This window comes from Coenobita brevimanus, chromosome 1 (genome assembly GCF_032717465.1).
Source record: "Coenobita brevimanus isolate Jiangsu-jjx chromosome 1, ASM3271746v2, whole genome shotgun sequence".
Taxonomy (NCBI): Eukaryota; Metazoa; Arthropoda; class Malacostraca; order Decapoda; family Coenobitidae; genus Coenobita; species Coenobita brevimanus.
In genome coordinates this window covers 42,597,510-42,610,531 of record NC_136954.1, presented here as the reverse complement: position 1 = coordinate 42,610,531, position 13,022 = coordinate 42,597,510, and the positions used below count along the sequence as shown (strand labels likewise).

The following is a 13,022-nucleotide window of genomic DNA, read 5'->3' as shown; positions in this document are numbered from 1 at the left end:
TATAAATGCCATCGTGGTGTAGCAGTTATATAAGTGTAAGTGTACTCTGAAAGAAAAGTGCTGTGGATATGGTCTCACTATTCCTTTACCATGCAATATGTCAAATATGTCACCTAAAAAAAAAAAAAAAATCTTAAGTGGTAATACTGCCTCAACTTTATTTTTCACTGTCGTCACATCACATTCATAATTTATTACGAAATACATCTTCATAATTCTTAAACCTGTAAAATAAACTGCAGTATATTATCTTTAGGTCCTCACATCTTCTGGGAATTAAGTCGTAGTGAATGGCACCTGGAAGGTGCTGGCTTGAGAATACTCGTAATGAGTACCGTAGTCCTCTTCCTCTACTTCTCCTTTATATCATCTCTCTTCATCCATCCATATTCTTACCAGTTATCCTCTTCCTCCATTTCTCCCCCCTTTTTTCTTCCCTCTTTCTCTATCTTTTCTTGCTTCATATCCTCTCCATCTCTACATCTCTCCTCTTCCTTCTCTTCCCCCATTTTCCATTCCCAGCCCCATCTTAAGATCACCCCCCCCCCTCCAGCACACAATATAAACACACAACTTCAATAATAGGTAAGTAAGTAATGCAGGTACTCACATTTTCCGGGAACCAGGGCGTAACGAAGGGCATCTGGAAGGTGTTGGCGTAGGAGTGGAGCGTATCGAAGCTGTCAGGCTGGACCGACCCGACCATCGCCCACACAGGCCGCGAGAACTGACGGCAGACTGGGGAAGAGAGAGGAGAACTAGATTAGCAAGTGAGAATCATCATCATCATCATCATCATCATCATCATCATCATCACTAGTACCTTCACCACCATCATCATCACTATCTGCATCATCATCACTTACTATCACCACCCCTATCATCATCACCATCATCACCATCATCATCATCATCTTTCCCACTCAATGATGGTGCAAGATGTGTCCAGAAAGCAAGAAAAGGTAAAATAGGAAAAAATAGGTCAAAATTTGAGCCGGTAGAGAGGTCAGAAGCCAACTTAGAAAATAATGCGGATGTCTGAACCCAGTAACTAACACGAAACCAAATCTTCATCAGGGCAGGTAAGAGAGTACTGACCCAACACACACACCTCCTTATCTCCCATGTACCCTCCTCACCTAAACTTATCATTACCTCTCTGGGCCTTGCTTTTTCCAGGTTACATAAGAGGTGTCTTAGCCCCTAGTCTTTTCGATTTATTTTCCATCTCACTCCCTAAGATTCCCTTGTAAGATTCCTTACTTATATCGTATTAATATCGATATAGCTTGGACCTGTAGCATACATGGGGATTCTGAGGGATAACGTGTTGAAAAACTCGCTAAGGAAGAGGTGTTACGGGATATCCACGGCCACTTATGAATAATCCTCTATTTACTTTGTTAAGTAAACAGTAACTTACACTCACCATATTCAGGTCATAGATTCTCTCTCTCTCTCTCTCTCTCTCTCTCCATCTTCTGCCCACTTCTTCCCTGATCTCTCTCTCTCTCTCTCCATCTTCTGCCCACTTCTTCCCTGATCTCTCTCTCTCTCTCTCTCTCTCTCTCTCTCTCTCTCTCTCTCTCTCTCTCTCTCTCTCTCACATGCTAACTTATTCGCTTTTGTCCTGTGTCTGTTACATGCTGGGTGTGTTTTTAGTATCACCTGTATGTTTTACCTGCAGGAACACGTACGTTTGTACTGTGATAAAAATATATATATCTCCTTTAAAAAAATATCACGACGAAAATCACCCATTATTTTTGTTATTACTAAACGACTTTATTCATCGCCATAGTAAAGAGGTTATATTAATTATAAACATTTAATTAAAGCTTATTTCGGATAAGGCAGGTCATATGTATCGCGTATCGAACCTGGGCTGAAAACGAAAGAAGGAAGAAAAAAAGGGCCAGTGAGTTTCGTTTTCCCTAATTTAATCTCTCCGAACTTGAGTGGAAAAAGTGTCCTGACGTTTAATACATATTTTTAAACTAATGGTGTTTGAATTTTACTCGTGTTTCGGGAATTACATTAGAAATACGTGTCGTTTTCGGCATGAAACTAGAAATATTAGATGACAGAATTTTTAAAACTTGTTTGTATTATTTCATGATCTTTCAGATGACAGAATTTTTAAAACTTATTTGAATTATTTCATTATCTGACCTTAGACTTTTTCGAGTTCATCTTCATCTTTTTCTGTTCATTCGATTCTGGACATAAGTTAGGTAGCCCGTTTCCAAAATCTAGTTATCCACCTATGACACACCAATCAAGGGCTGGGCCACTGCAGAATTTTAGGTTTATTTGGAATTCTTCCCACTCGACACTAGGCACAGTTTACGTAACCCGTTTCAGAGGTTAAGTCATTCACCTCCGACGTAACAACAAAGTGCTGGTTCTCTGCAGCTCTCACACATCATTCTGGCACTTGGGCACTAACACCTACTGTCTCTTGAGTTCTAATATTGTCATGGATATCACATTCGAATCTGGTATCAGTGGTGGTGTCTTTATGTGTCGTACTCTATAAGCGGCAACAAAGATTTCGTAAAAACTCTTTCTTAGCAGTTTGTTCCACATATTACGACTCAGTATCCTCTTCTATATTACTGATGTAAATTATGTCGATATTGAAACTATATAAGTATACAATGACTTAAGTGCACTTTGCGAAAGAAGACACAAAGACAGGGATGCCACGAAGCCTCCTATGGTACACGATAAGGCCCTAAGACATGTTGGTGGGCTGACATGAAAGACCAGTTAACAAGACGGTATCCAGTTCAAAATCCACCACCCACAACACAACCTGACTCCTTTAGTCTCATGGCGCTTTTTTTTTTTTTTCATTTTATTCATTTGTCTTACTAAACTACTGTATTCCTATAACGAGAGTCCCCTTAGCAGTGAAGTGGTAAATGAAAGCTACAACCCATACTGTTCGCAAGCTCTTTAACCCAACCACTGGGGGCACAAGCCCGTGCAACTCAGTGCCGGTCCCAAGGCCGGATAAATGGGGAGGGTTGCGTCATGGAAGGGCATCCGGCGTAAAAACCCTAGACAACTCAATATGCGGAGCACAAAAGGAAACATCATACCGGATCGGTCGTGGCCCGGGTCAACAACGACGCCACTGGTGCTGTTGTTCAACAGGGGGCCGGTGGAAAGTATGCAACTGTTGGACAAAGGAAGGAGAGGAGGAGAAGAGGATGAAGACAGTCCCAGAGGAAGCGGGAGAGAAGGGAGAGTAGAAGAGTGGAGATAAGAGTGGGATCATTGAATGTGGGCACGATGACGGGTAAAGGGAGAGAGCTGGCCGATATGATGGAGAGGAGAAAGTTGGATATACTGTGTGTGCAGGAGACAAAATGGCAGGGAAGTAAAGCGAGGATGATTGGAGGAGGGTTCAGGTTGTTTTACCATGGCGTGGATGTGAGGAGAAATGGTGTAGGGGTGGTAGTGAAGGAAAAGTATATAGATAGTGTATTGGAGGTGAAGAGAGTGTCGGATAGAGTAATGAGTTTGAGGATGGAAACTGAGGGGGTCCTGATTAATGTCATCAGTGCATACGCCCCGCAAGTGAGGTGTGACTTGGAGGAAAAGGAAGAGTTTTGGAGTGAAGTAGAGGAAGTGATTCAGAGCATACCCAGGGAGGAATGAGTGGTTATGGAAGCGGATTTGAATGGGCATGTTGGAGAAGGAAATAGTGGGGATGAGGAGGTGATAGGCAGGTACGGTGTCGGGGAGAGGAACGCTGAGGGTCAGATGGTTGTTGATTTTTCAAAACGGATGGACATGGCTGTAGTAAACACTTATTTCAAGAAGAAGGAGGAGCACAGGATTACGTATAAGAGTGGGGGAAGGAGGTCGCAGATAGATTATATCCTATGCAGGAGATGCAATTTGAAAGAATTCAGTGACTGTAAGGTAGTGCCAGGGGAGAGTGTAGTAAGACAGCATAGGGTGTTGGTTGGAAAGATGAGTTCGAAAGTGAAGACAAGGAGGAAAGTGAGAGCTGAACCATGGATTAGGTGGTGGAAGCTGAAGGAGCAAGACTTCAGTAGTAAATTTAGGGATGAGGTGAGCCAGGCTTTCAGAGGCAGGGAAGACGAGGATGGATGGGCAGTTATCTCGGAAGTGGTGACGGAGAAAGCCAAGAAGGTACCTGGGGTGACATCGGGACAGAGGAGACAAAACAAGGAGACTTGGTGGTGGAATGAGGAAGTAAAGGATAGCATAAATAGGAAGAAGCAGGCAAAGAAGAATATGGATAGACACAGAGACGAAGAAAGCAATCGGGAATATAAGGAGACGAGGAACATAGCCAAGAAAGAGGTTGCTAAAGCAAAAGAAAATGCATACCAGAAGCTGTACGAGAAGTTGAATAGTACAGAACGGTAAAAAGACCTGTACCGATTAGCCAGGCAGAAAGACAGAGCTGGGCGGGATGTGCAGCATGTTAGAATGATAAAGGATGCAGATGGCAATGTACTGACAAGTGAGGAGAGTGTACTAGGAAGGTGGAAGGAGTATTTCGAAGAGTTGATGAATACAGAAAATATGAGAGAGGGAAAGTTGGAAGAGTTGGAGGTAGTGAGTCAGGAAGTGCAAGAGATCAGCAGAGAGGAAGTGAGGAATGCCATGAAAAGGATGAAGGATGGCAAGGCAGTGGGCCCAGATGGTATACCAGTGGAAGCATGGAGGAGCTTAGGAGCGATGGCTGTGATGTGGTTTACCAGATTGTTTAACAAAATCCTGGAGGGTGAGAGGATGCCGGAGGAGTGGAGAAAAAGCATTCTAGTTCCGATTTTCAAGAACAAGGGTGATGTGCAATGCTGCAGCAACTACAGAGGTATAAAGCTGATCAGCCATGCAATGAAAATATGGGAAAGAGTGGTGGAAGCTAGGCTGAGAAGAGAAGTAAGGATCTGCGAGGAGCAATTTGGTTTCATGCCAGGGAGAAGTACTATAGACGCCATATTTGCTTTGAGAATGGTGATGGAGAAGTACAGAGAATGCCAGAAGGAGTTGCATTGTGTGTTTATAGACTTGGACAAGGCTTATGATAGGGTGCCGAGAGAGGAACTGTGGTACTGTATGAGAAAGTTAGGAGTGGCAGAGAAGTACGTGAGGGCGGTGAAGGACATGTACGACGATAGTGTAACAGCAGTGAGATGTGCAGTAGGAATGACTGAGGGTTTCAAGGTGGAGGTGGGATTGCTTCAAGGATCGACTTTGAGTCCCTTCTTGTTTGCAATGGTGATGGACAGATTGACAGATGATATTAGACAGGAGCCTCCATTGACAATGATGTTTGCGGACGACATTGTGATATGTAGTGAGAGCCGGGAGGAAGCTGAGGCAAAGCTTGAGAGATGAAGATATGTACTGGAGAGAAGGGGAATGAAAGTAAGCAGAAGCAAGACTCAGTACATGTGTGTAAATGAGACAGATGACAGGGGAACCGTAAGGCTGCAAGGTGTAGAGGTGGCAAAGGTAGATGAATTCAAATACTTGGGGTCAACTGTACAAAGTAACGGAGAGTGTGGCAGAGAGGTAAAAAAGAGAGTGCAGGCGGGATGGAGTGGGTCGAGAAAGGTGACAGGAGTGATCTGTGACAGAAGGGTCTCTGCAGAAATGAAAGGGAAAGTTTATAAGACTGTCGTAAGGCCAGCCATGTTGCACGGAATGGAGACAGTACCACTGACAAAAAGACAGGAGGCACAGTTGGAGGTAGCAGCATTGAAGATGTTGCGTTTTTCACTAGGAGTGACGAGGTTGGACAAAATTAGAAATGAACATAGTAGAGGGATAGTACACGTAAGTCAGTTTTGGGACAAAGCTAGAGAGGCGAGACTGAGATGTTTGGACATATGCGGAGGAGGGATGAGGAGTATGTCGGGAGGAGGATGCTGGAAATGGAGTTACCAGGCAGGAGAAAGAGAGGAAGGCCAAAGAGAAGGTTTATGGATGTAGTGAAGGAGGACATGCGGGTGGTAGGTGTAAGAGAAGAAGATGCAGACAGAGTAAGATGGAGACGGGTGATCCGCTGTGGCGACCCCTAAGGGGAGAGCCGAAAGGAGAAGAAGAAGAAGACTGTTCGCAAGCTCTCTCCTGCGTTGAACAAAAATTGTCTGGAAACAGCTTCAAAACATGGAAACGACGTCCTCAGCCGAAAGGTGAAATGTACTTAATAGCAATAAAACAGGGTGTCAAAAAAGTTACTGTGCATTAGAAGATAACTGTACTAACACATTTCACAAACATCTTACAGTGCCACATACCCAGCTGCCACACCTCGTACCGGCAACAGCTTGCACTACCACAATGCACATTGATACATCTCAAACTGCTACATTTCACACTGCCACATTCCAGACTGGCACATCACACAGTGCCACACCTCACACTGCAAAATTTAGCATCTCATACTACCACATCTCTTACTGCTACACAACATACTACCATATCTCACATTGGCACACATATTGCCATATCTCACACTACTATACCTCACTCTTACACACTTCATACTGCAGCACCTCACACTGCTACACCTTAGCCTATACATATTGCTATATCTCACACTGACATACCTCACACTACCACACCTCATGCTTCTACACATCATACCGGCATATCAGACACCGCCACACTTCATAGTACTGTATTTCGAACTACACATTACACTGCCACACCACATGCGGCCACATCTCACAATGCCACATCATATACTACCAAATCTCACACAGTCACATTACAAACTGCCATATCTCACACAACCAGGCCACAGACGTCCAATCCCTCTCACACTTCACACTACCACATCACACTACCAGATCTCACACTGCCGCGCTTCACACGGTCACACCATACACTAACACGTACACCAGACACTGCCACATCTCACAACCACACTTCACAATAATACACTTCGACTACATGCACCTGCACTACACTCCACTACACTCTTCCTATGTATGCTTTTGTCCTGAGTTAATAATGCAAACTCTACCGATATTAACATGATACTGCATATATTTGGCAATAACGAAGAATTTATTACTGTGTAATGCGTAAATAATACTGTCAAGGATTATAAGTTTCTTAATGCTATGACAGCAAGGCTAGTTCAAACTTTCTCTCTCTCTCTCTCTCTCTCTCTCTCTCTCTCTCCGGATTCTGAACTCTCTGCTAGACTTTCCTACGAGGAGGAATGAGCACCATATGTGACGCCAGGCTTAAGACGAACAGATGCGGGTCGATCAGATAATGCGTCTGTGTGTGTGTGTGTGTGTGTGTGTGTGTGTGTGTGTGTGTGTGTGTGTGTGTGTGTGTGTGTGTGTGAGAGAGAAAGAGAGAGAGAGAAACAGTAATGCTTGGCCTCTTTTTTCTCATATTAACGTGAATGACTTAACAGCATGTGAGTTACTTATGCACTTCCAGTTGCTGACTTTCTAGTGATCATCATAACACTCATGAAGGAAGGAGCAGCGTTCAACTTCTGTGCACAGTGCTTATTCTATGCTAAAATCAAATCATCTGGCAGTCTGCACGAGCAATATGGCGACAACGTCATGGTAATGAAGTGCTTAACTATATTTCCATGTGTAGTAGTAATGTTTTTTTTTTTTTTTAAGTCATTACCATCTCATACATCTAAAGCGAAAGGAAATTTTGCGCTGAATTACCTGCGACTTCCATACCTTTATGTAAAAACCATAATAACTGGAGGAAGAAGAGCAACACAGGTTTCTATGTTCCTTCACGTAAGGATAATCTGCATTATAACTCTCAGGCTCCCATGACTCATTCCCAGGTAAATAAAATCGCCTGACGTTAGCTGGAAGCGAAGACTTTGGTAACGGACATATTTTTTCAGATGTCATATGCGCGGGTAATCAGTGTTCCTATATACATACGTGAATACTGCAGGACAATTGTGGTATCTCAGTCAACAGTATAAAGCAACTTAGGACTTACCTCTGCTTCCACAAGCTAGGTAAACTAGTAGACCTATATCAATTATTAACACTCGTGGTCGGTGCACCTGAAGTATTCTATCCAAGCTGAAGTCAGGCGATAATGTTCAACAGAAAGTGCGTCACATGAGCCTGAGCGTGTTAATGTTTTCACCAATAACATTCTCATGGTATTCTCTTTCACCCAACGCCAGACGATTTTATTCAGGTGGGAGATTGTCACTGGAGACCAAGATACTCTGCACTGCAATATATCAATCGCAGGGTTATTGCATGATCTGTATTTTTTTTTCAAGTGAACCAAATAGCAATAGCTAAGTAATCGCTATACCACACTCAAGAGGGTGTAGTGTATTTGTACGTGCAGGGAAAATCCTTATTGTAATATATCCTACCTGAATGTCGTAGGAGTATCACTTGATTTGCATTTATAGGGCTGCCCGTATATAACGCTTTTTTTTTTTTTTTTTTCCCTCAGAAACTCATCTGGCGGTACCACGTGTGCTGCTGGAACGGCTGAGTATGCTGGTGTGGGCGTGAGTGTGGCAGTAGGAGCTGGAAATCAATAGATGAAGCAGGAAAGACGCTGACAGCGTTGACTGACCCGTCCCTGCTACACGCGAGAAAACGCCCGATAGAGTTGAAGAGGAGCGCAATGTATGGACTACCGTGTATAGAATATATAAGGTACCCTAATTTATCAGCAATTCCGTACCCAAGGATAATTTGTACTGATCTATATCCTTGGCGAATTTTGAAGGAATGTTGCTTGCCGTACGAGAGGCCAGGAGCTGGAAACATGTACAGCTCAGGTAGAGACACATCAGCCAATTAGCCAAGAAGGACTTAGTCATTGTCTGGCCGAGGACTAGCTCATTGTTCTTACGACAACTGCTGCTCTTGACGTTAATGGCTTGTTAGGGAGAAAGGAGTGAGCGCTAAACCCCTTGTATTACTCAGTTTCCTTGCAGGGGAGATACACATCTCTCTCTCTCTCTCTCTCTCTCTCTCTCTCTATGGCCTGTAAGAGAGAGAAGAATGACAACTCCACCTCCTGCATCAGTCAGTTTCCATCCCAGGGCACTCCTCTTGCCACTTCTGTACCTGTTACCTCTCTCATAATCCTGAACCCTGCATTACTTTACTCTCCTCCATTATGTTCCTCCAGTTTTCGTCTCTGCTGATTTCATCTCTGCTATTTTCCCTCTAATCCTTCTCTCCCCACTGCTGTTAAACCTGCTACCCCTCTTCCATACTGCTGAACCCTTGTATATTTTCCTCTCCTGTACTATGATCATGCAATCTCCTTCTCGGTCATTTTCATCTTTACTACTTCCACCTCTGCTGTTTCAAGTCTGACACTCTTTTCATACCACTTCTGCACCTATTACCAAAGTATCACAAACACCACAGTACCACCATCAATCAATCAATCAATCAATCAAACAATCAATCAATCAATAAGTACGTGTGGATTAACACTCTAAAGGGCACGGTCTTCCACTGAGGTGAAAGAAACCATCCAATCGGCAGCCAGAATATAAAACTTATGTGATGCCCTGCCCCTTAAAAATGGATCCCAATGTCTCTACATTCCCAAAAAATGAGCCAGCATCTTAGCCTGTATGCACTAAATTACCTTAAATAGTGTCCCCCTGCAGTGCTTACCCGACACACCCAACGATAGCGAGATGTTGTGTGTCTGGCATTTTCTCTTGTTCCCCCGTGTTAGGCATTTATTATATGATGATCAGAGGCATGATCTTCACGAGATTTCTATCAGTAGCATTTTCATAACATGGAAAGTACATGCTAAATCACACACACACACACACACACACACACACACACACACACACACACACACAGTCTACAGGAATGGGGGTAGGATAGATTAAATTGGGGAGGGGGTAAAGGGAGATAAGAAGGGAGAGGGAGATAGCCTTGGTGGATGAGGGGAAGGTAGACCAAGAATGGGTGGAAATAAGGGTGAAAGAGAGGATGAGGGGGGAGAGGAAGACGTCAAAATCAGCGAGGATGGGGAAGAGGGGACGAGAGGCTTCTAAATGTGAGAGGGAATAGAGGGGGTAAGGTAAACTAAGGGAAGAGGAGGGTAAGGGAAGCAGATGGGGAGAGGCTAAGAGGGTGAGAGGAAGGAGTCAGGAGGAGGGAAGTTAGGAAAGGGGGCAGGAGGGAGTTAGAATGCTAGACCAGGTGGTGATGGGGAGGGGGAAAGAATTTGCATACAGCTCTTGTTTCTATGTAAATATGTATGTAAACCAGGCAATTATAGGCCTCAAAACATATAAAAAACGAGGCAAAGCACGAGTCAATGCATTTTAGTGTGTGTGTGTGTGTGTGTGTGTGTGTGTGTGTCGTACAGTCTCGAAAACACCCTGACTTTTACCCCAGACCTTATATTACATACCGGTATATGACTTTGGCTTGCTAAGTCAAGTTCGTTTCCTCATATTTTTGTAATGCGTCGATTCTTCTTCTTAGAAAAATTCAACTAGTTCTCTGCTAAAGCGCTGATTTTTCTTTCTCCAAATTTTTAGAGATCTGTGAGGGACAAAATACCTCGCTTATTAACATATTTATATATTTATTTATTCTTGCTTAAACAACCTCTTCTTCCACTTATATATCCGAAAACGCCACGACTTCATGGCAAAGACTTTTAGAAAAAGGAAATAAAAAATAAATGTTTCGATTCTGTTTACTTGCAAAATATAAATACGTCGATATTTCCACCTGTTATACAGTATAGTCCTTTTCTTTTACCCATACATTTCTCTTAACTCCAAGATATTTTATTCTTGGATTAGGCTTTCAGATTAAAAGTACATGCAGTATGTATTTCGATCGACTGTCAAACTGACTTTTTTCCCCTTCATATTTTCGTAATGCCTCGATTAATTTTTTTCCTCCCGTAAAATCGTCGTACATTTCCGCCAGCACCACGATCTTTTCCTGGTCCAGACTTTTAGAGAACCTCAAGAGAAAATCCAAAGCAAATCCGCAGCGCCTCTCGATGCTGGCCGGTAGTGGTGGGCATTTTCAGGGATGATGCCCGACATATCTGCCGATAACACCGCAGGCGATGGCTCTCACTCACGGGGAAATTCTGGAAGGAAAGAGAGGAGCAGCGGCGCCGGCCTTGAGAAACCAAAACAGTCAGAGAGGCGAGGAGAAAAAAGCTGTTTGTTCTGGCGTGGTCTTACTTCAAATTTGTCTGTAAAAAGATTATATTGAAAGCTAAAACTCCCGATAATATAAGGATCATATCGTTAAGACAAAAACATTGAAAAAATAATGTATAAAATCAAAAAATAAGAAATATATCTTTGATTAATAAGCAGGGTAAGACTGAGTAAAAAGCTGTGTATGGTCCTGCTTCAGTAATGTACCTCCATCGTAATAAAAAAAAAAAAAAATGCACACTGCACTAAACATGTGTTATACTGCTGACTGCCAGGAAGAGAGTCTGAGCAAACGCTGTGTGGTTTGGCGCAGGCTTCGCTCAGTCTTACACCGTAAACTTAAAATGAGCCAAGAAAGTCAGCACCATATCTTTAACAGGTCAAACAAAACAGGGCCGGATGGCAGGAAGAGAGAGGAAAAAGAAAAATGGTGTTTTAGCATTGGCTTGCATCAGCCTTTTATTTAGAGAGAAAAAAAACGACGAAACCCAAAGCTACAACGCACTACCAAAGTACATGGTGGAGACCATCATCCACTCACTTTATGTAGTGCTGTCTACTTGTTTCCAAAGTGACTCTACACTGAGTGACAAGCCTAAAGGTGGTAACCATATAACGAGGTGACGTGGAACATACAATGGTACCCGTATTAGCTGGGTGAAGAGACATAAATGCGACGTCCATCCAAGAACCAAACCTCCACACTTTTCCTCGCCGCTCGCAGTGGCGAGGCGCTGTTCACCGCACGGGAACATTGGTTCACAGCACAGCATGGCTCTGCAGGGGCGGTTGCTTGCCTCCAGTTGACCCTGTATACATAATGTTATATTTACTGACCATATTCTACCCATCCCTGCCTGGCCTTCACCGACACCCACATTCCCGCCGGGAAAGGAGGTTCCCTGTCACCTCTTCCTCGGCGATTTATTTCTGGATATGGGTGGTTAATATCCTTCTGTCCCTTCAATAAGAAGAATATGACGATATAGGAGGGATTTATGTAACTCAAAATAGGTTATCAGGATGTAATAAGCGCAATAAATCGCTTAGAAAAGGTGTTTGGGAGCTTCTTTAACTGACAAGTGTACAGGCCATAGTGACTTGTATTGAACGGGAAATTATAACACTCTAATTTCTGTGACTCAGGTAAACAGAATCACATGATACTACCTGGAAGAGAAAACAAGCGTTGACCTGTGTGTGTGTGTGTGTGTGTGTATTTTTAAACATATCCATCCATCCATTGCCAGACGCCATGTATCCCAAATGGGGTGGCCAAGGGCTTAGAGTTAATTGTTTTACAGTGAGGGGCACTAATCCTCCACCAACCCCACTTGACACGTAGGGATGCCAACAGCATCTGCTGTTCCCAGGCGGTCACCCATCCAAATACTAACCAGACCCAACGTTGCTTAACTTCGCACAGACATTCATACAGATGGATATATACAAAACACATACATACATACAGATATATACATTTATACATAGGCTACGTAAGGTATATAGATGAATATACAGTTCATTCGTCGTCAATGAAGGAAAAATTTAAGAGCACTAAAGACAACTAATGACAGAGCATACGAGAAGAAAGAGGAGGGTAAGAGATACATAAGGAAGGGAGAGGAAGACAAGAAGAAGGTAAGGAAGGGAGAGGAAGTAAGAGGAACGTAAGGAACGGGAAACGAAGTAAGAATCGTAAAGGAGAGGAAGTAAGAGGAACGTAAGGAAGGGGAAACGAAGTAAGAATCGTAAAGGAGAGGAAGTAAGAGGAACGTAAGGAAGGAAGACAAAGTAGGAGGAATGTAAGGAAGGGTGAGGAAGAGGG

General features: G+C 43.3%; 1 protein-coding gene across 1 annotated transcript in view; it reads right to left on the bottom strand.

Moving 5' to 3' along the window:
• Positions 1-218: 218 nt before the first annotated feature.
• The window catches only part of LOC145395278 (glutamate receptor 1-like), a 397,634-nt gene continuing 384,830 nt past the window's right edge, over positions 219-13,022 (bottom strand). The window contains exons 3-4 of the mRNA XM_080268979.1: positions 611-738; positions 219-224 (exon numbers count right to left, since the gene is read on the bottom strand). Coding sequence (XP_080125105.1) covers positions 219-224; positions 611-738 — 134 coding nt within the window. The remainder of the gene's footprint in view (positions 225-610; positions 739-13,022) is intronic.